We start from the raw sequence: 22,572 nt of genomic DNA, 5'->3' as shown, positions 1-22,572 counted from the left end.
AGCAAACGTTAGTCAGCCACCTGTAAATGTAAATACAGTAGAAAGGCTTCTAATAACACATCAAGTTTTTAGATTTTAATAATCTGATTGTAACTCAATTTTGGTCCAGATGCCCTTTTCCCGAAGGTGACTGGTCAAGCTTCCCACTGGAGGGGTCGCCCTAATGACACACACAAAAAGGTGACATATTGGAGGAGGAATTTCCAAGACCTGGCAAATACGTGATCTATAAAGCATTAGTCAATGATTTATTAACAGAGCCATTGATTACAGCTATGAACCCTTTATAGATATAACTGCTGCCTCCACTACATTTCACAGGGAAATACTTTTTACTCCACTATATTTATAATATATTTATATGTATTTATATAACCAAAGATTCAGCTTTTACATACAAAACAGGTGATGAGCCTGTTACACATTATTATTGATTGCAGTAAAGTACATTGTAAAATCACGAGAATATAAAAAATAATGTATATATATATATATATATATATATATTGTAAATGAAAATAATCTCCACCTCGACAGTGCAGTTTTTAATGCTTTTACAGAGTACAGTTTTAAACACAGCAGTATTACTTGTATAAGATATTTCTAATTGATATTGATAGTTTTACTTTACTAGCAATAGATCCGACTACTTCTTTCACGATTGATTTTATGTTGAAATGCGACTTTTATTTGCCTGCAGCCGGTGGCTTCACCGACTACCCCAAATGTCTCTGGTGCTTTAACCAGGCCCTTGGGTATTCCTGGCCTGTGTATCCTGAAAAGCCTCCTCCAGATGGCCTGTGCTTTCTCCTCTAGTCCCGTGATGGAATGAAAGGATCAGCTAATTAAACAAAATCCCACATCCATGTGAAAGAAGCGTGAGAGTCCTCGGGGAGAAGAGCTGCATGCAAATCAGTCCCCAGTGCTCTGAATTGTTTCCAACAAAACAGTTGCATTTCTGCAAACCATAAAGCCTTTTATTTCCACAGAACACGGACACGCTACAAATAAAAAGTCATGACCGAAACAAATAAACAAACATGCAAATCTGTAGCACTGGGCAGGGTTTCTATTGATGCAAATCAGTTCTGTTGAAATGTGTCTGTGAGCAATTTCATAACAGTGGTCTATTAAAGTAAGAATGAGGCTTGACTGATGTGACCCCGAAGAAGCATGAGAAGTGGATTTGAAAAAACAGATTTTTATAATTATTATAGAAAACATAAAAAAAATCCAGCCTCTGAACAGTAGCAGCTTCTTCCTTAACAATTGTTGATCCAAATTGATATGTATTATAAATAAATACATAGTAATGATCAAAAAATAAGCACTTCCACTCAAACATCAGCAACAGAACCGGGACATTTCTAAATGTGGATTATACATTTCCTGGTTTGTCCTTAAACAAATTCTGGTATTCAAATGTTATTTAAATCCACAAAGAGATGTAAAGTCAGAAAGTGCATCTTTTTTTTTTTATGAGAATCACATGTGAGTCACATATGTCAATCAAACATATAACTCACAAAACAGTGAACAGAAACATTCAGGGCCACTATGGTGAGATGCTGCAGGGGCTGATGGGAGCCTGGAGGCCTCACTGCTCCGACGTCTGAGTGCGCCTCAGGTTGTCCTTCACACGGACAAACTCTGGGATCTTCTGCTGGTTCTCCCTCTGCCTGATCTCCTCCTGCTCGTACTAGCAAAACAGAGCCCGAGTCAGTGTAAGGGTGGAATTTATGGGACTAACAACTCATAGACACATGAACACGTGACAAGGGGCCGCACTACATGGGGCTTTTTGTGAGGGGCCACAGTCACCAAAGGTTGGGAGACACTGGTTCAATCTTTAACCAGTACTGACATCTGTTAAATATTATTTGGGCAATAAAACAAATTTCCTCATGAAACAAAAGTTCCAACACGACATAACAGAAAATGAAAAAACTCAAAGTGTGAGTACATCATAAGTGTACTCAAGTACACTAACTAAGTTGTAAAAGTTATAATTTCCACTACTGAGTACTTGCATTGGCCCATAAACTCCCTGCCTTGTCAAACCCTTATGGTAACACCCGCAACAATTGTGTGTTTAGGCCAAAGATAATTTATTTGTATTTCATAATGTTTTTGTTAGATGTCTCCCAGCTTTGTGTTATATCTGACCTCTTGCAGCTTCTGCTGCCTCTTGCGGAGCTCCGTCTCCAGATCTGAAGGCCGCCGTTGAGCCATCTCCTCCTCCCTGTGCAGCTCCAGTCTGCGCTGCTCCAACACTCGCTTAAGCTCAGGTTTCTCCTCCAGCACCAGGCCCCTGCAAGGTCAGTACACACAAACACAGTCCCACCATGCCCTGCTCCATCTCTGATGCTGAGAAGATCAATGGTGTTTTTAATGTTTGACCTCCTGTACCTTTTGTGGCTGAGCAGCAGCTCACGATGCAGGTTCTGGTAGGTCGGTGGGTCCGCTGAGGAGCCGTTCAGCTTCCTGGGGTGGACGGTCTCATCACCGCTGCTGTCTGCCTTGGACTGACGGGACAGTAGCTGGTGGCCTGCAGAATTCTCTGAGGAACACAAAGCAGCGAATGTCACAATCTGTTCCTTCAACTCTTCACAGGCCACACATTCTACCAACATGCAATAAACAAAGTTAAAAAACTTGACCCTACTATAACTGATTATCAGTGTTTGTATGTTCAAAGAGAAAAGAACAATGACAATTCCAAACTTAAGCATCGCTAAAATATAATGGAACTCGACTTAATTTAATCAGGTTCAAGCTTGTTTTAACAAACAAATCAATCAATCAGTCGTTTAATCAGACTGATTGATCTACAGCATTTGATGGGTTAAATAGTTGATACTTCATATTCAAATCCACAGTGCTGTCAGCCGTGTGCATGTTTGTTTTAGTTTTACTTCTATTATTTTTGGAGCAATTGTGCATTAAAGTACCTTTTTTGTGACGCCCATATCCTGGTTTCTGTCGTGTGAAAGTAGAAAAAGAAAAGATGCGCTGTTAGTCATTTGACAGAGTTAAACATGTTGATGGTGTTTTGATCTTCACCTGACTGGACCGAGGGCATAATCAGATAAAGGCTAAAAGCGACAGTGCCTGCTGTGCTGCTTAAGCAGGTGAGCTGTGTTTACTTGGAGCCCGGAGGTGACGTAACTCTGACCGTCAGAGGAACAGTAACGTTAGGTTTAACCACACTGTAATGAATATAGTTATATTGAGTGATTAGGAAGAACATGATGTAAATATCTTGATTAAGTTCACTATGATATAACGTCCTATGGTAACAATACCTCTGCCACACCCTCTGAAACCAGGTAACTTTGAGGAAAGGATCACACTGAGCCGGGAACAGATGGCAGATGCTTGTTGTTGTCTAGCCTTTCTCAGAGAGACTACAGGTTTTTCTCTTCATAAGCTGTCCTACAGAAGATCCAGGGCTGGGATGGATTCCAGCAAAATCACTCAGCCTCATGTCTCAAAGCTTCTCCTTCTCTCTTGCGCAGGCACACTGAATTGTTTTGTCATAACCATTAAAGATGCTTTAACCCTAAAATACATAAACGCAATATTTATGTTTTGCATTTTAGTGTTTGAGCTGCATATCTGATAGTAGCTAAAGAAAAAATACAGTTTATTTTTGACCCCATAGTGAAGACTATGTGACCATGTTTTAAAATTGGGTTTTAAAAAGTCACATGAGTCACATGTTCACAAGCAAGATGTTTTCTGAAGTGGTACAACAGTGATCTGAGAACGAAGGAAGAATTTATCCACAATTAGAAAATAAATCTTTAGATATGGAGAACAATATCTAGTGACAACTCATATTTTTATTTATTTAAATGACATTATTAAATAGATAGAGATTGTGAGTGGTTGATTGTCCCAGTGAAGGTGTCCTGTGTCAAGACGATCTATATTGTTAATCATATGAAGAGGAATATAAGGTCTGTTGGACACATTGTATAAAAGTCAAAATAAGCCTTGTCTGTTACCTCTCTCAGGTTAAAGTCAAATCCTGACCTGAATTCAACTAAACCTGTGACTGACGGCCACCAGACCAGACACTGACCTGTCACTCAGACAGTAGTGAAGGCCTCAGAAATCAACTTGCAAGAACTCACTTTTTTTGCAGTTGACCCCTCCATGGCAGGAAGGTGGAGGTCCACTGTCTCGGTGCAGCAGCAGTGAACCTGTTTCAGTCCATTTTTTGATAGAAAGAATCACAGCTCCTCACGTAGCCTGTTTGTCTGCTGTGTGTTTCTTTCCGTGCTCGAGTCCAACATGCTGCTGTTCACGAGGGAGCCTCGGACTCCGCCTGGAAGTAGTCAATAGTGGTAGTAGACGCTGAAATCTCCTTACGGCATTCAAGATTACCTCACAACCCCAACAGGTCACAGGACGCTAGATTAGTTAATTGCCACCGACAGAAATGCAGCTTAAATCCAACGTGGCACGGCACTATTACCAGATTCCTCCACCGCCGAGCCCATTAATACTGACTGAGACTCCAACCACAAAGGTTTTCAGGCTAAACAACATACTGTGCTCAGTATAAAATGGTCGGAATCCCTTTGCTCTAGGTTCGTCGGTTCTTGGAGACATGCGTTCAAGCATAACCATGAGATAAAATATATGGTTCTGTGTTTGCATGTTGTTTACATAGAGACGGAAATAATCAAAACTTTGTGGCAACATTTTCAAAATGTTCTCACAAGACTCTCTTCCTTTTGCAACACACAATCTTTGTCTATCTACATGGTTTCTGAGCATCAAGAATGTGTTTGTACCACTTCAAAATAAAATGACACGACACAGGCTTTGTTTATGTATTTTTATGTAGCTTCTTTTTTGTTCATCTATTGGGACAATACACATTATTATTACATACTGTACAGTTACATACATCCTACAACTGATGGGACGCATAAAGAGCTTTCAGCAAAAGCCTTTTTCTCTTAAATGGCAAACTCAATGAAAGCGAATGGATAAAACAGATGAAAAAATGATTAAAAGCAACGGAACAAACATGCATGAGTCTTTTTGTGTACTTATTGTACATGACTGTATATGCACCTCAACGATACACACAGCATATTCAAAAGTGTATATGTACGTGTATTTATATGTAGATGTACGTACACAGTATGACACGTGGATTCATTCAAAGTTCATTCAGTGATCACATTTTTAATCTTGTTAATCCTGTTTCGACTTTCAATCCAGGTTCCGTTTTTTTTCTTCTTCCCAGGCTGTGTATGAGCTGTGTCCAGAAAATACTTGGACTGACAGAGAGTTGTTGATAGATAGCGACAGATAGATATGTATAGTTTTAATTTTCTATTTATTCACTAATCGTAAGAGTACTTTACAGAGAAATAAAAAAAATTAAAAGTGAGAAAAGAGTAAAAACAAGATCAAATAAAAGAATATAACATGATTAAAAGGTAACATAAAGCACTCTTCTTAAAATACACTTACAGACATACAGCTGCAACTTGCTGTCTACTTATCTTTTTATTTACTGTGCCTATAACATTGTGTTTTATCCTGTTTTGGTCTTGTTTTGTTGTTTTCTATATTTAAACCCAACATTTGTGCTGGGAAGTTAATTTTGTTATTAAAATTTTGAACTTTGTGTGTGTGTTTCTTAGGCTGTAAAACTGTAATTTCTACATTTAATAGTAAGTAATATCGAATAAAAGGAGAAAGAGGAGAAGATCGTTTCCGTTAATGGCCACACGAGGTCACTATACTTCCTGTTTTAGTTTCTCCCATGAGTCTTTGCGGCCATGTGATATAAAATGCGCCCCGGAAGTTCCGGGTCCTCCATAGTATGAATGGCGTGTGTTTGTGGTGTGTGTGAAAGAGAGCGAGCGCGTGTGTTGACTGCTTGTGTGAGTGAGTTTGTCGTATACGTGTGTGTGAGAGTGTGTTTTTGTTCTAAAAATCTACACAGTGATCTTATTTGATCCGGTCGGTGCTCGGCTCGGCTCTGATCGGAAATGATAGGAAAAACGCTCGCGAGCCTCCGAGGCGATGAGCAGCGGCATCACGAAAAGCTTAGAGCCTTCCACTGCTTCTTGTTGTGGTTCGAGGTGATGAGTTGATCAGATATACTAGTTCACTGCGTTGTTGAGTTCATCTCAAACCTCCGCTTTGGACAATGAGTAAAGAGGCGATTCTGATCAAACCACAACAGCAGCAGCAGTGCGGAGGAAGGGGGGAGGGGGGGCCCTGGACTGTGTTTGAAACTTCTCTCGTTCCAAGATGCCGCCATGATGTGAGACGCGTCGAGGGGTTTACCTGGTTTTTACCTGAGACGGACAGAAACTCGTGTTTAGCCTCACAAAGAAATGCAAGATACAAATGAATATAAATGATTTTACCTATAACTTGGCAAAAAACTCTTAAGATGATAATGTTCTTATCAGTCAATATCAACCAAGATTAAATGATGTAAATCAATTTGTATTTGTTTAGCCCATTTTCACAGTTTGCCTCGTGACCTGATCAAATCAAACCTCTTAATATCTCGTGTATATATATATTACACAAAGCACTTCACAAATAAAAACAAGTAAAATAACATCGAATAAGCCATTAAAAAAGAAAAACTAAACGTGACATGATGTATGACCATCCATTACAATAATACAAACTAAAACTAGGTAAAATCAGGGATTGTAGTTCGATAAACGTACTTTTTAAACTTTGATTCAAAGGAAGAAAGCTATACTGACTCAGTCTGCTGTTTTTACATGGACTTGGTGTTATTGTGCCTCTGCTCTTATTTTAGAAGCTCTTCCCCCCTTAGTCCTCAGTGGAGAATAAATCAAACTTTATTTGTAGTAGTATACTTCTGGCGACGCAACTTGTTTCGCTGCCCCCAAGTGGCCTAATGATCTTATCAGAAAAAGGTGATTGCAGGTTTTACTACTGAGTGTACACACAATCCATCATATCAGGCCCGGGCACAGGTATGTAACCAAGAAGTATTAGTAAATAAGTTTAAATCAAAAGCTTTGTTTGATTTTACGATATTACATTTTGTTGCTTTTTATTTATTGCTTTTTATTTGTGTGTAATTTCTCCATTTCAAATAAAATCTTTGTCTTCATCCAAAATAGCAGCAAAAAGTAATTTATTTTGATTGCATAGAACTCACAAGTATAATCAATAACGCATTGTCTACACTTTTTATTCTATTACTTGTACAATATTTATGGACTGGTAACCAACTACATTTGAACTGTGAAGTTTAGAATTTAAATATGGATTTGTTTTGATTTTGTTTGTGATCAAACCAGAGTAATTTTGTACATGGGTTTACATTATTTGGAATTGTTTTTACAGACGTCCATATCAAACTCATATCACCAGTGGTAGATTGAAGGATAGTTCAGGATAAGTGATTGGAAAATGTTTCATGAAACACTAACTTAAGTTAATATTACTTATACATTATACATTACATTATTTTATACGAGATTTATTTGCTTTTGTCATCTTTACAGATACAAAAATGCATAAAATCTGAGGGTGCAGCACACTTTTTTTTACTCAACTGCTTTTACATTGTCAGAAGAGGAAAAAAAACCTATATAAACAGTTTATTTTACTTTGCCTATATGAATATGGAAATAAGCGAAACAAATAATGAATTAACAACAAAGAACACGTTTTCAAAATACGAAATAAATTAAATATGAGGTTTAAGAGAAGCAGAAAAACCATAGCCGACGCACAAAATGTGCACTGAGCATCTTTATCACATTTAAATCACGTTAAACATCCAATAAAATTGTACAATGTGAGTCGAGAGGTTGATGATCAGCAGGAAATTTCTGAGATCTCGCGATAATGAACGTGAGTTTTTACGACGACGTCGACCTAAACACACATGACCCACATTGTCCAACCAGCTGTCAACAACAACGGGGCAAAGCGCGGGAGGGAGACAATCACATGTAGCGCTACAAACAGGAAGCTGGTGTTTTTCTTTTAACTTCTTTTAACCATGGCGGCGTCCGTCAAACGGCCGCGGTCCTCATACAGCTCAGAGACCAGCGGCATGTTCACGGACAGGCTCGAGGGGGAGGATCGCTTCGTTGAAGGATCCATTGTTCGCATCACCATGAAAAACTTCCTGTAAGTTACCTCCCCTCAATGGTCAGTCAACAACTAGGACCGGTGCTAGCTGCGCTGCTAAGCTAACATGTCTGCCTGTGACATCCGGGTGATCTGGCCTCTGTGTGAGCAGGACACAGTCGTGCACTTACAGAGCTAAAGCAGAAGACTGTTAGTGAAGATGGACGATGTGTCTGCTCCTCAAAGTGAAGCCAAAGAAACGACCCCCGGTAGCCGGCTGCCCTAAAGCCCATAAACCCCGCTTCCTCCATGTGAGTGGATGGGGCATGGACCAAACAAAAAAATGAAAATACACGTAAAATAAAACGATCTCAAAGTTGATCTCAGTCACGTTAAGTAATTTAAGTAGAAATGTCTTTATCACACTGATGTAAGTTCAAGTGCTCATCCTCCCCATAGACTGTAGATGTGTCTCAATTCAAAGGCTGCATCCTTGGGAGGCTGCATACGAAAAGCCATTGTTTCTCAGGGATGTAAGGACACATTCATCGGCCACTTTAAAATGTGGCCGATGAATGTGTCCTTACATCCCTGAGAAACAAACCTCCCGGCCCAACCTATCATTGCACTTTTGTGACAAACCGTTTTTCAAAGAGGTAACGGTGCGGGCAAGTGACGAGACGTCCAGTGCCTGAGTATCACGTTGCAGGGTCTTGAAAATCTTGAAAATCTTTGGATAATAATTGGTGCGTCGGTTCTTCACAGACAGACACCCAGCGGATGCAGATAATCAAATATTAAGCATTAAGTATCAATTCAAGGAGATTTGCAGCATTTCCCTGAGTAGATTGTTTAGCAGAGGCACATCACGTCTTATGATCAGTTTAGTCTGTAGATCAAGCCCTGAACTTATGCTACATGAAATGGAACTGCTCTCATTGATTTATTTATATTGTCAGTAGAGGGGCTCTTTATTTCAGAAAAAGGTCTCCCATGTCTGTTGTAAAACACTGCAGGAAAACCTTTTAATATCTGTTTTGAACTTTTACAGAACCTATGACCTCTCTGTGGTGCATCCTGGACCTAATCTGAACATGATTGTTGGAGCTAATGGAACTGGCAAGTCCAGCATTGTTTGTGCCATCTGTCTGGGCCTGGCAGGCAAGACCGCTATCCTGGGCAGAGGCGACAAGGTAAACAGCAGAGCAACACTGTAGTTACATTTTATCAGGCCTTGGTTTCTTCAATTGCATCATACAAGGCTGACATGTAGGTTTTCATCTGAGAGGAACAGCACAACTGTTCTTTTTTTAATACACTGTTATTTGAATGTCATTCATCGTCCTCTTGCACAGCAAGAATCACCCAGTCTAATTTTTATAAACTTATATTAGCCGACAAATACTTTTGATAATTATGATGCCTGTTAAAAAGATTTGTCTCTTTGTTTGTTGGTTTTTTGTAGGTTGGGCTTTATGTCAAACGTGGCTGCACTAAGGGATCTATTGAGATTGAACTGTGAGTTATGTAAAATCAATTGCACACACACACACACACACACACACACACACACTGTTGTTACTAGGAAAAGTAAGCTTTTAGATATAGTCAATGGAATCCATTTGTGTTGCGTTTGTTCTGATGGTTCTGAGGAACCAGTTTAGAAAGCATGTCGATATTAACTTTGTGATGTAATTTAGCAAAAAAAAACATGTTACATCAGCCATGTCATGATCTAATGAATAATATTTGAATAACATTCTGTCCATTTTTACCAGTGCTATGTTTACCTGATTGTTGGAGCACACTCCTTGTTGTTATTGAAGGTACAAAGTTGGTGATAACGTGGTGATCCACAGAGAGTTCCACGTGGAGAACAATCAGTCTCAGTGGATGTTGAACGGAAGACCCAGTAACCAGAAAACTGTGGAAGAGGAGGTTAAAGCTCTGCACATCCAAGTTAGCAACCTCTGCCAGTTTCTGCCTCAGGTATGACGTTATGCTTAATTAATCCTGTTATGTGGCAAGACAGTTGAACAGCACAGAATTATATGTGCTGTAATTTCTTACGTCGAAGAAGTTAAAAGCTCATGTTTTTCTTAAAAGCCACATCCGATAACTTTTTACTCACCATTTTCCATTGATGTGGCTGGTTTGTCCTTATAGGAAAAGGTGGGAGAGTTTGCCAAAATGTCCAAAGTTGAGTTGCTAGAAGCAACTGAGAAGTCAGTGGGACCACCAGAGATGTACGAGTACCACTGTAAGCTCAAAAACTTTCGCAACAAGGAACGAGAACTGGAGGTAAACCAAGAGCTTTATTTAAGGGGAATTGCTTTGGATACAATTTTTCTTTTGTTGAAAACTCAGTACTATTTCAAGAGCCACAAAAATACAAGAACAATTGTGTTTATTTATATATATAAATAAATAAAGGTGTATGTGTAAACATTAAACATAGTTGTAATTTCTTTGGCTTCTGTACTGTAGTCACAAAACAAAATCACAGTTCTACATCATCGATTCTTTTTAAAAAAAATTGTATCTGTCTTAAAAAATATATATAAAGACCATTTTGCTTCTGGCACCTACAGGTATATCAGTGTCGGCTGTGGTTTGTTTCCCTTTTAGAACTCTGTGAAAGACAAGGTCAGCTTCATGGAGAAGGCCAAACAGAGGCACGAGAGGGACAAACTCGATGTGAACCGTTACTACGAAAAGAAGAGACATCTTGACGTGATCCTGCTGCTTCAGAAGAAGAAACCGTGGGTGGTGAGTGGTTGAAACAAAAACACGAGAAAGGGAGACAACTGAACATTGTACGCAGTCGGACTACACTGAATTCCTTCCCTCTGGCTTTAGGAGTATGAGGCCACCCGTAAGGAGCTGGAAGATGCAAAGAGGGAGCGAGATGAGGCTAAAAGGCAGCTCTCTGCCCTGAAGCAGGCCCAGACACCCATGCTGAGGAAGATCCAGCAGATTGACGACAAACTGAAGCCCACCGATGCACAAATAAAGGCTAAGGTAAAAAGGCAAATATTGATAGACTCCGAGTGATGTATCACAGTCAGGTCTTAAAGAAGAAATGTGGGAAGTTATGTTTTCTGCAGAGCTGTAGAATACACTTGAATTAAACTTGTCTACTTCTTTAGATGTAGTTTTATAATCAATGTACTAGACATTAACATTCAATGAAGAGTTATTGTCTCATGCTGGTACCCATGACTATAGACCGAGTATATGTCTTAAATGTAAATTCCTGTGTAAATCAGGAATAAATACAATTATTTATAAGATTTTTGGTTTAATATTGTTATTGAAAATCAAAGGCCTGGGTTGTCAGTATGTTTCTCTACAGGGAATTTATTTGTTGCGATGTCATGACAGTTAACATGAGCTTAACATTTTTCAGACTGCCGCCATCAAAGACGCATCAAACAGGTGCAAACAGAAACAAGATCAGTTGGATGGAAAAGAAAAAGAGGTAAGCCTTCATCTTTGTGACTGAACAAAACATTAAAAGTCAAATTTGAATCAGTTTTTTAACCGTGTGAAGAACACAAACATGTCATTATACACTAAATATACTTCCATCTCAGATTCAGCAGCCAAGAATGCTCATGTAAACATTTGTTTATGTAATCAAGCAAATTAACAGCAAATATTAGTTTTTTGAGGAGGTTTCAAATTATTTCAGTTAATTTGAAAATAGTATGCTATGTTAGTACAGTATAGTCCCACCTAATATCTTTTAAGTTGTCCATATCGGAGTACAAAGTAGCCTTGATCTGCAGCTGTATGTTTTTCATAATGAATAACAACTCTCCTTTGCAGATCGACGATACTAAACAAATACTGAATCTCAAGCAAAAGGAGGCAGAAGACCAACAGAAGCGACTCAGCAACACCAGACGTACGATCGATGACTTGAAGACAGAGCTCGCCAAAGTCGGCGATCATCCAGATGTGACGCCTCAGATCAATGCCATCAATGTCGAGCTGAGAAGCATCCAGGAGGAGAGAGCCAAGATTGAAGGAGAGAAGGCCGACCTTCGAAGGGAGAGGGACAACGTCTTTGCTGAGTCCAAGAGTGAGTGTTGTCCACAGTGTCCTCTGGAGCACATTACAATGCTGCTTACTCAGGGACTTGAGCTCTGCCTTTGTCTGTAACACACAGAGTTGGTTTCATGTAGATTATGTTTATTCATTTTCATTGCCAGTGTTGGAGAGGAAGCTCAATGACATGACCAACATGATGAACGCCAAAGAGGAAAAGCTGCGAGGACGCCACAGGGACACACATTCTGCTCTTCAGTGGCTCAGGCAGAACAGAAATATGTTTGCTGGGAATGTTTATGAGCCCATGATGCTGATGGTGAGTATCAGTGAACCATGTGGGGAACAATTCACATAAACCGCCATGTTTAGTATTGTTTCAGAACATTTAATAAATGGATAATAACACACTATAATATAGTTGTAAGCAGATTTCTATTTTTCAAATACTGTACATACAAAATGCACACAAGATAAAGATAAGTGAGTTCAGTTCAGTTGGGTTCAGAGGTAAAATCTGAGGTAAATGGGAATAATAATGTTAACAAGTAAGGACACTTTCCCTTAAGAAACTGAAACCTGGTTGGTTTACTGATCAGTATTGTGATGATATTTTTTTTTAAAATCAGTTATGGAGCCGTGTATTAATTATTTCATTATTTGTCAGATCAATGTCAAAGATCCTTGTTTCGCCAAGTATGTGGAAACTCACATCCCGTTCCGCGACCTGCGGTCGTTTGTCTTCCAGAGGAGAGACGACATGGAGACGTTCATGACTGAGGTCAGCACTATACAGAGCGCAAATTCTATTTAACCTTAACGTCCGACGATCCCAACTTAGTGTTCGGAGTTGTACCCTCCCAAATCCAAAACTGTACACTCTTTACCCTCAGGTCCGTGACAAATTGAACTTGAAGGTGAATTCCATTTCTGCCCCGGATAAATCTTGTTCTAACGAGCAGCCATCCCTACGTATTGAATCTCTGAGGTGAGAGAAAAATAATTAGTGTAATGAGGAATAAAATCAACATGAACTGTATACATTTGTGTAGGTCTCTTTATTTGTATGATTTTATCTCTGTTTTAGACCATTAAGTTTCGTACAAATTAAAAAAATATGTACATATTCGCAGGCGTTTCGGGTTCTACTCCTACCTGCGTGAGATGTTCGATGCTCCTGATGAGGTGATGAGTTTCCTTTGTCACCAGTACAAAGTGCATGATGTCCCAGTTGGCAATGATCAAACCAAAGCATTGATCAAAACGGTACGTCTGTCTTTCCACATAATGTCTTCAGAACAGAACAACAGAGAAATTATGATGTTAGAAACAGGATGTACTGGATGTCGGTGATGTCTGTAAAAATGCACCACCCATAAAATTGAATTGGTCTGTCTGGTTTAATTTTCAAGTTGGGTGAGCGCTAGTATCTGCCAAACTTTCTGTGCATTTTCTCTCTCAAAGGTGATTGAGGAGCCCTACCTCAAGGTGTTATACACGACAGAGGAGAGGTACACGGTGAAGAGGTCTCAGTACTCTAAAAAGATGATCACCAGCAACTCTGCAGTGAACCCTTCTCAGTTCCTCAATATCACTGTGGATGCTGAGGGGAAACAGGAGCTGGAGCAGCAGATGAAGGTGAGCTGCTGCAGCAAATATCTTAGCACAACCCAAACACTTTTCTTTAATGATTTGTTAGTAGGAAATCTGGCATTTCTCGATCTGTACTGTGCCTTAAGAAATGTCTGTCAGGAGCTTCATTGTTAACACCCACTGTGACCAGGCCTGTGAACTGAAGTTACGAGACATTGAAGAACGGATCAAGGCCCTGCAGAAGGAAGTCACCGTCCTGGATCGTCGAGACAATGAGTTGTTGGCCGAGAAAAAGCATCTCTCTGAAGTCAAGGGCAAAAAGAGACAACTGGAGCAGAAAATCAGTACCAAACAAGACAGGTATGTCTGTGGTGTAACATGAACAGTAATGTCTTGTGTTTACATAACTTAAGTTTTTGGTGATCTCTTTAAAGACGTGTTAAGGCTGATTTACACTTCACCATTGTGAACATTTATACTTGGTGTATAAAAACACTAAGGCCCTGTTCCGACCTGGTATTACACATCGGTCCTCAGAGATCCAATCACAAAACAGCATCAAGTTTGTCTGTTCACAGCTTCACTGACAATGTGTCCTGAATGTGTCCTGCTTTGACGACTTATGATCAGATGTTACTTTCACTTTCCTGCTCTATATGCAAATACTCACGACTGTCATTTTTGTTTACGAAGACCAAGTTATGTTGTTTTTACCCAGTTTGAAGTTACAGATGTGACTGATGACAAAGCAGCGTCAGGAGGGACTGATAAAACCAATGAGCCGCAGATCTATCTTACCCATTTGGGGAAAAAAAATTGCGTTGAGAATTGTAAAGATCTGTTAGGTTAATTGTGAAACTGTAGCGGGTCAGAGGGCATCAGTTGAATAGGTGGTTCTTCATATGAGGCCCAGGACACGCAGCTAAAAGAATGAGGCCACATGCATCCTAGACCCCCTCCGGTTGTGCGCTGAGTGATCGGATCTCAGGACACATTGAGGACGGATTTTGATGTGTTCAGACCTGAACATAGTGCTGACCACTTGTGATCAGATCACTTAGGACGGATTGGAACACCAGGTCTGAACAGGGTCTTATTGGCATAGGGGTTACTTTGTCATTGTGTGTGTATTTCAAACAATGGCGAGTGAAAATGAGTGGACCAAAAAATGTGGAACACCAGTTACCTTTATACTGCAAGGCAGAAAAGAGAGATATCAGAGGAGATGATGTGTAAGGTCAATGAACTTATTTCAGAATAAAAGGGTGTTTTTTTGTGCTTGTTTGGCCAGTGAGAGACATTATAGCAGTTGTAGTCGGTGTCGATTTTATGCAAAAGAATAAACCAGCCTTTATATGTTGTCTCCCTCCTCGTGTGTTTAGTCTCCGGCATATGGAGCACAATGTCATTAACCTGAATCAGATTGAGGAGGGGATTAAAGAGAAAATTGCAGCTGTCAATTCACAGAAGGTTTCCATCGTGGCAGAGTTCATGGCCCAAATGAAGGTATGGCTACATTAGGTTGTTACACAATAATAGCTGTGGCAAGATGACGTTTCTGACATTTTCTGTCTGTGCCCTCCTCCCTTCTTTTTTTATGTGATATCTGTCTTTATTACACTGTAGCATTTAGCTAGATCTACAATAACTTTCTGGCAGATATTAGGTCTTGCATTATTAACCAAATGCAGAGAAAGACGGTTTATAATTGGATTAGATTATGATTGGATTTTTAAGAATATTGCTTTTTCATGTCATTTTTCTAAGAATGCACACCTATCCTCATGATTTCTCTTGCCTTTGTCTGTCTTCATGTCTTTGACTGTCATCGTGATCTTTTGTAGCTGAGAGCCAAGCTCACTATAGAGAAGGTGTACCTGGCTCTGGACACAGTGGGGCTGACGGAAGAGAAGGCCAAGCTGGAGAATGACTGTAGAGAAGGTGCCTCGGAACTTAAGTCCACGGATGTAAGTGTTTCACATAAAAGTTGGAGGCAGGGTGGATTGATAAACATTGCTCACCGAAAGGAACAGGAGTCATGTCAGCATTTGTCCTGCGGGGCTCTCCACGATATTCCCTCATTTATTTCTTATATCAACCTATTAAGACCTAAGGCACTGAACAAATCACACTCTAAAGCCTGAGCATTGTTTGAAAACAACCACCTAAACCTGAGGGTTTTCTGACGAACCGAATTGCCAACATTCAAAAATACTTTTATTTTTCAGCCTTTGAAGCAGATAGAGGCATGAAATTAAAAAAACATTTGATAGCTTCAATATTTGGCTTTGATTGTAAAACATTGCCTCTTTCCCAAATGTCATAAACATAAAAAAAATATGTTTTGTCATTTTTATGTCAATTAAACACTGCTGTAATCTGCTTCAACACTCCACTTGCTTAGATCGTCAGCCATTGTCTGAAGAAATTTTTAAATGGGAGACCTATTATGCTCGTTTTTGGGGTTCATAATTTGAATTAGGGGCACTAGTTGAATAGGTTTACAGGCTCCAAAGTTCAGAAAACGCTTTAGTTTTTTTTATTGTATTCGCTGCTGCAGCAGCAGGAGAATCTCGCAGCCAGATTCAGCTTCTGACCCCAAGCTTTAAAGCCCAGTGTGCTGTGATTGGCCAGCTGGTGTTGAGTTCAGGTACGTCAGGACGAAAGGAAGCTGTGAACAGATGACGCTGCAATTAAACACAACACTGACGATTATTTTAAATTATACAGGTATGATTCATCCTCTCGGCCCAGCTTAGTGACTCGCGTTGTGATGTAGACGTAGGGAGGAGCATGCAAACATCTCACCTGGTTTTAAAGGTATATTCACGCATCCGTTCTAAATAGATTAATTGTCCTTGTGTTCTTGCAGCAAAAGTGCCAGCGTCTGGAGCAGAGGAAGGTTCAGCTGACAGAGCAATGCAAGGGCCTGTTGAAGAGAGGGAAGTCGATCTGTAGGCTGCAGCCTAATGAGTCCTTACCTGAAGACCTGTGTAACGTAAGGGCTGAACAGTCTAATCACTGCATTCCCTTCTATGCTTCTAGACGATTAGCCTGTAATGCAGAATAATCACAACTGTGAACAACTTTTCATCATAAAAAATATGATTAAAAATGCTTTATAAAATGTTAATGGTTCATGTTATGTTAATGCAGGCATTCACTAAGCTGCCAGACACACTGGACGAGATCGATGCCATGCTGAATGAGGAGCACTCCAGAGCCGAGGGCTTCACTGGCCTCAGTGAAAGTGTAAGAATCAGGAGCGCTCAATGTTTTACAAACTCAAATATGTTCATTCTCAGAAGGCAGTTAGAAGTCTTTCTTAGCCTGGAAATCATGGAAGAAATACAGATCATTTTCTGTCACGATTGGCAGTATCTTCCAAATTGAAGTATTTGTAAAGTCATGAGATAAATCGTTGCACCAATAGTTTGGAAAAATGTTCATAAATGATTTAAATGCTTGTGTAATGATTTGGACCCATTAAACTGCTATATAAGAAATCTCTACAGAAAAGTTTGATCTGAACAAATGAGGAGTTTTATGCCCAGCAAATTATTTGTTGTGTTTTCCAGAGTGTTAATGTTTGTCCTGTTAATTCTTTCTGCTGTGAAGGTTGTTGACGAGTACAACAAAAGAGAGCAGGAGATCAAAAACCTGGAGAAAGAGCTGCAAGATAAGAGCAAAGCTCTAGACACCTACCGACAGAGCATAGCTGAGGTCTGCAACTTTCTATTATTATTATTATTATTATTATTATTATTATTATGCAGTTCTTTTTCACATAATGGTTCAGTCTGTTCTTCCTTATATGACAGAAATGCTACCTTGTGTATAAATGTATGTATAGAGACGTTGTTTGTGTCACAGGCGAAGGAATGTTGGCTGAACCCTCTGAAGCAGCTTGTTGAACAGATAAACATCAAGTTCAGCGACTTCTTCCGCTCCATGCAGTGTGCAGGTGAGGTCGATCTGCACACGGAGAACGAGGTAAATACAGACACACACTTTTGATTAAAGGAGTTTTTTTTTTTTAATAAATTGGGCACAAATGTATTTAAAAATTTTATATATGGCCTTTTAAAAACCTTAATGTCTGAGTCGCACAGGACGCATGTGCAGCGAATGATGGTTCCGGCTAGAGTGCTAGCTTGAGTGCTTTTACTTTGAAACCGGTACAGGACATAATGTGACATATTCCACTGACATTGAAACTGTGGTGAAAGATCCTTTTCACTGTCTATTTTGCTGTAAAGTGCGTACGGTACATGGAAACAATAGGCAACTGAATCAGTGTGGTTGCTTTCTGACACACGCGTGCCACTTACGATGTGGACTGGGCATAAAATTGAACCCTTGATTTCCACCATTCCACCACGTCTGTGTCCCACGTTTCAGTAATAAGCAAAATGTGAACATTCATGCATGTCAAATTAAAAATTTTGAATGTCTTGTGTTTTGTTTTATACACATTTCTCTTATACTCAGCACAGCATATGTGCTACAACTGAAACATCAGCCAGTTCAAACGGTGCTTTGTTGTACAACTAACCTCTGAATAGTGGATCCCACACTAATTCTTGCAAGAGGACTGAAGAAAAATAAAAGGGAAGATAGGAGCATCCATAGAACGCGTCTGGAATAAAATGTGTTATTATATCAACACAGTGACAAAGCTGTTTGTCCACTGCAGGAGGAGTACGACAAATATGGGATCCGTATTCGGGTTAAGTTTCACAGCAGCAGTCAGCTTCACGAGCTGACGGCCCACCATCAGAGTGGAGGAGAGCGGAGCGTCACCACTATGCTCTACCTCATGGCCCTGCAGGAGCTCAACCTCTGCCCCTTCAGAGTGGTGGATGAGATCAACCAGGTAGCTAACACTCACACACAAACACAATCACACCAAAGACTAAGAAGTTTGTTAGTAAATAAATATAATCCAAGTGTATATAGAACAAACTCTGACCTCAGAGTGCCTAAAAAATACTTGGTGTTTGAAATATGAAAACAGAAAAGTTCAAAGAAGTGGAAGAAAGATGATAAACCCTGACCGCAGTGGGGAACAAGGATTTTGATTTGACATTATGAACAATTTCTGATTAGCAAAGCGTCAATCTTGTCATTTTTCTCTGTCTCCAAAATGAACAATGATGCAGACTGATTTGAAAGGATCAAAAGTTCATACACACTTCCTGTATTCAATAATTTCATAACAAATTTGTAATTGTACATATTGATTGATTCTTTTGTCACCCTTTGTACGCCCCTTGATTTTACGAGTATCTCAAAAATGTGAATCCAGCGTCACTGCTCACTTGTTTGCTCACAGAGTCTGTTTCTCTTCTGTGTGTAGGGGATGGATCCTGTAAATGAGAGGAGAGTCTTTGACATTGTCGTCCGAACAGCCTGCAAAGAGACGACATCCCAGTACTTTTTCATAACACCCAAAGTGAGTGTTGTTACCTTCTAATGAGTCAAGAGTCTGAACTCATTGCGTGTCTGTACATCTGTATATTCGGAATGTCCCGACACCATTTCCCCTTCCTGATACTGATTACAATGCTTGGATTTTAAGTATTGCAGATACCGAGTACAGATCTGCATTTAACAAAACAACATATTTTAACAGCCGTATGCTACTAACCCTGTATTGAAGTGATTATTGCTATCGTTGTTGTTTGGCCTGGCTCAGGTTAAACCCTGTGAAAAACCAATACATATAGAGAATAAATATCATAGAACATCTTTTATTATCTAGTTCGACATTTATAACCGAAAACCTGCATTTTCAACAACAGAATGCTTGTTCCAGAGTTTTCTGGTTGTAAGACTTGCATATGGTACACATCGCCATTTTACATGAGGGACTTTCCAGGGTGAAATATTTCCAAATTGCTGACATTTTAGCTAGCTCATGCTAACACGCCACTACCAGACATGTCTTTGCTGCTCTAAAAGCTGTACTCTCCAGTGGCAGTGCAAAGCAGCTGCTCTTTTGGAGCGGCAAAGAAGAAGTGATTTATGGGAAAAGAAAATTGCTCTTTTATTATATTATTTAGTGAAACTAATATACTTTAAAGAGAAAGATTCACATCCCCGTCGATGCCCGACCTGGGATTTTGAGCATTACCAGAGGCCTTTCTGTAGCTGGTATCGGAATATCTCCACTGAATTTGTTGCTCATAGTGACAGACCCAAACCAGAAACAACAGTGTTAGCAACTAGTTGGTGAACACAGTGGAGAATTAAGCTGCTAAAGAGACAGAATTTAGAGTAAATATTGCCAGACACATGGTTCTAAATTAAATGTTCAACTTGCTTCATATCTGGATGGATGTGTAAGCCGGCAACTGATGTGTCCTGCTGCAGTTAATGACCAAAAAGTCAGTTAATGCCGTTTGTAAATGTTCTGTTGTAAGCTGTCTACCTGCTGTATTATGTTTATGCACACGAATCTGTGCTCTTCTTTTTCCTGAACTTCTTCTCCCGCTGTGCGTCTCCAGCTGCTGCAGAATCTCCAGTACGCCGAGGAGATGACCATCCTGTTTGTCCATAACGGCCCCTACATGCTTCCTCCCAACCAGTGGGACGAGAAGGCCTTCATCAGACGGGCGTTGCACAGAAAAGCCCGGACATGAATCCATCCAAAATGTACAATGAACAAATGTACAATTGAGCATTTGAAAGACAAGGTTATAGATTTATACTGAGGTAATTTTTCATATTAAATGTGACTGATATTTAGAAAACTGGTTTACTGAGAGAAAAATAATCCTTGAGTGGATTTGTTGCAGCGTTTGCTCATTTGTTAGTCCATCCAGCAAAATGTTAATATGTGCAACAGTTCCTTGCATATTTATATATTTGAATAAAATGTTCTGCTGTTTCTATTTAAATTGGTATATTTATTTTTCATTTTATATCTGACTTGAAAACCTCATTCAGTCTGCAGTGCAGCATCAAGTAGGTAACTATTTAACTGAAAAATAGGATTTGCATGAAAATACATTCCTGCTATTTTAACTAACCATTTGTGTCTCTTTGTTTATGACATATCTTTCAATCGGCACAGAAGTGAAGACAAAATTTAAATATCTTAGTCATGAATTGGAAGAGTGAGATAAATGTTTATTTTTATTCGAAAAGATGTTCAGTGTTTATCAAGATATTTGTGGTTCAAGGGTTTTATCAAATCAAATGACCATCAGTCACCTTTCAGTGTTCAGCGTGTCTTTTAGAAAAGCAAGTGATTCAAAAACGCTTTTAGATAAGTACCCAAAGCTTCATGTAGAAAAGAAGCCGCCCATGTTCTCCCTCAGGTATTTAAGAAACACTTTCCTCCAGACTCATCGATCTGAATCAGAAGCATTGCTCAATATTAGTTTCTGAACAAAGGCGTTATCTGCGGTGGTGATAAATGTTGGGAATTTTATTTTCACTGAACTTCCTCCATGCGTCACTTGATGCTGTGAATGGAGCGCCTCTGTGGGTCGACCCACACGATGATGTCTTTCTCTTCTGTCTGCTGCAGATTTTCGTTTTCATGTTTCCTGTAAAGTATGATTAAAACATTATTAACACAGTTTAAGAGAATCCAGAAAGGCCAGAGTGAAGCCGATGAGCCGGTCCACCACCACAAACACCCACCTGTGGTCCTCGGACACGCTCTCCTTCTGATATAAAGTCTGGTTCTTTTTATAGAAGAGGTCCTTGTTGTGATCATAGACTGAGTTTAAATGGAAGTCGAGGCTGTCGTTCGGAGCCTGAGGTAAAGAAGACGAGTGGTGCATTTAATAATATAGTTTTGGCTGTATAAGAGAAGGTGAACCCCCCCTGGCTGGAGCTCACCTGGAGCTCATCGGACATAACACTGCGTCTGGTGCTGGCCAAAGTTGCTCTATCATAGAGGCGACTCCACGGTTCCTCAGTCTGGGCGAGGTGTGTTGGTTTCTTGCATGTTTGTCTCTTCACAGAAGGAGGGCAGGAGAAATGAATTCAAGTTTACAAAACAAATTGATGTAAGTTAAACCAAATTGGCATCGCATGATGGGTCACTCATTGCTGAGGGTCATTTTAATCTGTATTGGACTAATACATTTCAGAGGATCAAACATTGGACATGCTTTATAATCCTGCAAATGTAGTAGAACACTTGAAGCAAGACCAATGGTGTAGCCATTAGACTCTACAACACTCTGGACACCAACAGCCACATTAACTTCAGATTAACATCAATAAACACAAGTGAGTTATCAGTAGGTAAACTACAAACACATTAAAAAACAGAATCGAGTTATCAGTAGCTAATCTACATTCACATCGGATAAACATTAATAAACACAAGTGAGGTTTCAGCAGCTAAACTACATTAATATCAAATTAACAATGCACATTAGTGAGTTATCAGTAGCTAATCTACATTCACATCAGATAAACATTAATAAACTTAAGTGAGTTATTATCATTAGGTAAACAACAAACATCAGGTAAACATTATATAAAGATTTATTAACACCCTTAGGGAATTTAGTATAACAATGTATATTTATAATATGAAGCACGAATATATTGAATACATTTTTTCAATATATGGAATGAAAGTTTGAATATAATAAATAAAGTTTGAATATATGGAATGAAGTTTTAAATATATGTGGAATGAAAGTTTAAATATGTGGAATGAAAGTTTAAATATAGATAAATAAACTCACCAGCTGCGGTCTGAAGCCGCTGAGGCTGAACTCGTTTTCTAACTTTGGAGAGGAGAAAGGATCCCTGCTCGACATCTTAAATAACAACACGAACCGAAACACC

General features: G+C 39.4%; 3 protein-coding genes and 1 non-coding gene across 4 annotated transcripts; 2 read left to right on the top strand and 2 right to left on the bottom strand.

Annotated features, from left to right (window-relative positions):
- Nucleotides 1-938: 938 nt before the first annotated feature.
- zgc:195245 (uncharacterized protein LOC565483 homolog) lies at nucleotides 939-4,302 on the bottom strand. The gene is made up of 5 exons (XM_034589730.1): nucleotides 4,140-4,302; nucleotides 2,952-2,979; nucleotides 2,410-2,560; nucleotides 2,167-2,311; nucleotides 939-1,699 (listed from the first exon to the last, which is right to left on the bottom strand). The coding sequence occupies exons 1-5, from the start codon at nucleotides 4,161-4,163 to the stop codon at nucleotides 1,598-1,600; spliced, it is 450 nt and encodes a 149-aa protein (XP_034445621.1). The 5' UTR covers nucleotides 4,164-4,302; the 3' UTR covers nucleotides 939-1,597.
- Nucleotides 4,303-5,839: 1,537 nt separating this feature from the next.
- Nucleotides 5,840-6,208, top strand: LOC117765454. The gene has a single exon (XR_004614603.1).
- A 1,649-nt stretch (nucleotides 6,209-7,857) lies between these two features.
- smc5 (structural maintenance of chromosomes 5) lies at nucleotides 7,858-20,757 on the top strand. The gene is made up of 24 exons (XM_034589727.1): nucleotides 7,858-8,166; nucleotides 9,158-9,299; nucleotides 9,572-9,624; nucleotides 9,933-10,095; nucleotides 10,273-10,407; nucleotides 10,735-10,875; nucleotides 10,966-11,127; nucleotides 11,516-11,587; nucleotides 11,938-12,193; nucleotides 12,324-12,478; nucleotides 12,827-12,940; nucleotides 13,053-13,147; nucleotides 13,293-13,425; nucleotides 13,624-13,797; nucleotides 13,943-14,112; nucleotides 15,135-15,258; nucleotides 15,597-15,719; nucleotides 16,625-16,750; nucleotides 16,909-17,004; nucleotides 17,371-17,475; nucleotides 17,626-17,745; nucleotides 18,449-18,628; nucleotides 19,112-19,207; nucleotides 20,262-20,757. The coding sequence occupies exons 1-24, from the start codon at nucleotides 8,036-8,038 to the stop codon at nucleotides 20,394-20,396; spliced, it is 3,201 nt and encodes a 1,066-aa protein (XP_034445618.1). The 5' UTR covers nucleotides 7,858-8,035; the 3' UTR covers nucleotides 20,397-20,757.
- A 135-nt stretch (nucleotides 20,758-20,892) lies between these two features.
- Nucleotides 20,893-22,565, bottom strand: c7h1orf194 (chromosome 7 C1orf194 homolog). The gene is made up of 4 exons (XM_034589729.1): nucleotides 22,470-22,565; nucleotides 21,607-21,723; nucleotides 21,406-21,521; nucleotides 20,893-21,308 (listed from the first exon to the last, which is right to left on the bottom strand). Exons 1-4 carry the CDS (start codon nucleotides 22,542-22,544, stop codon nucleotides 21,215-21,217), a joined length of 402 nt encoding a protein of 133 aa, XP_034445620.1. The 5' UTR covers nucleotides 22,545-22,565; the 3' UTR covers nucleotides 20,893-21,214.
- Between the last annotated feature and the right edge of the window lie 7 nt (nucleotides 22,566-22,572).

This window comes from Hippoglossus hippoglossus, chromosome 7 (genome assembly GCF_009819705.1).
Source record: "Hippoglossus hippoglossus isolate fHipHip1 chromosome 7, fHipHip1.pri, whole genome shotgun sequence".
Classification (NCBI taxonomy): Eukaryota; Metazoa; Chordata; class Actinopteri; order Pleuronectiformes; family Pleuronectidae; genus Hippoglossus; species Hippoglossus hippoglossus.
The sequence above is the reverse complement of the archived record's forward strand: the minus strand, read 5'-3'. Positions and strand labels throughout refer to the sequence as shown.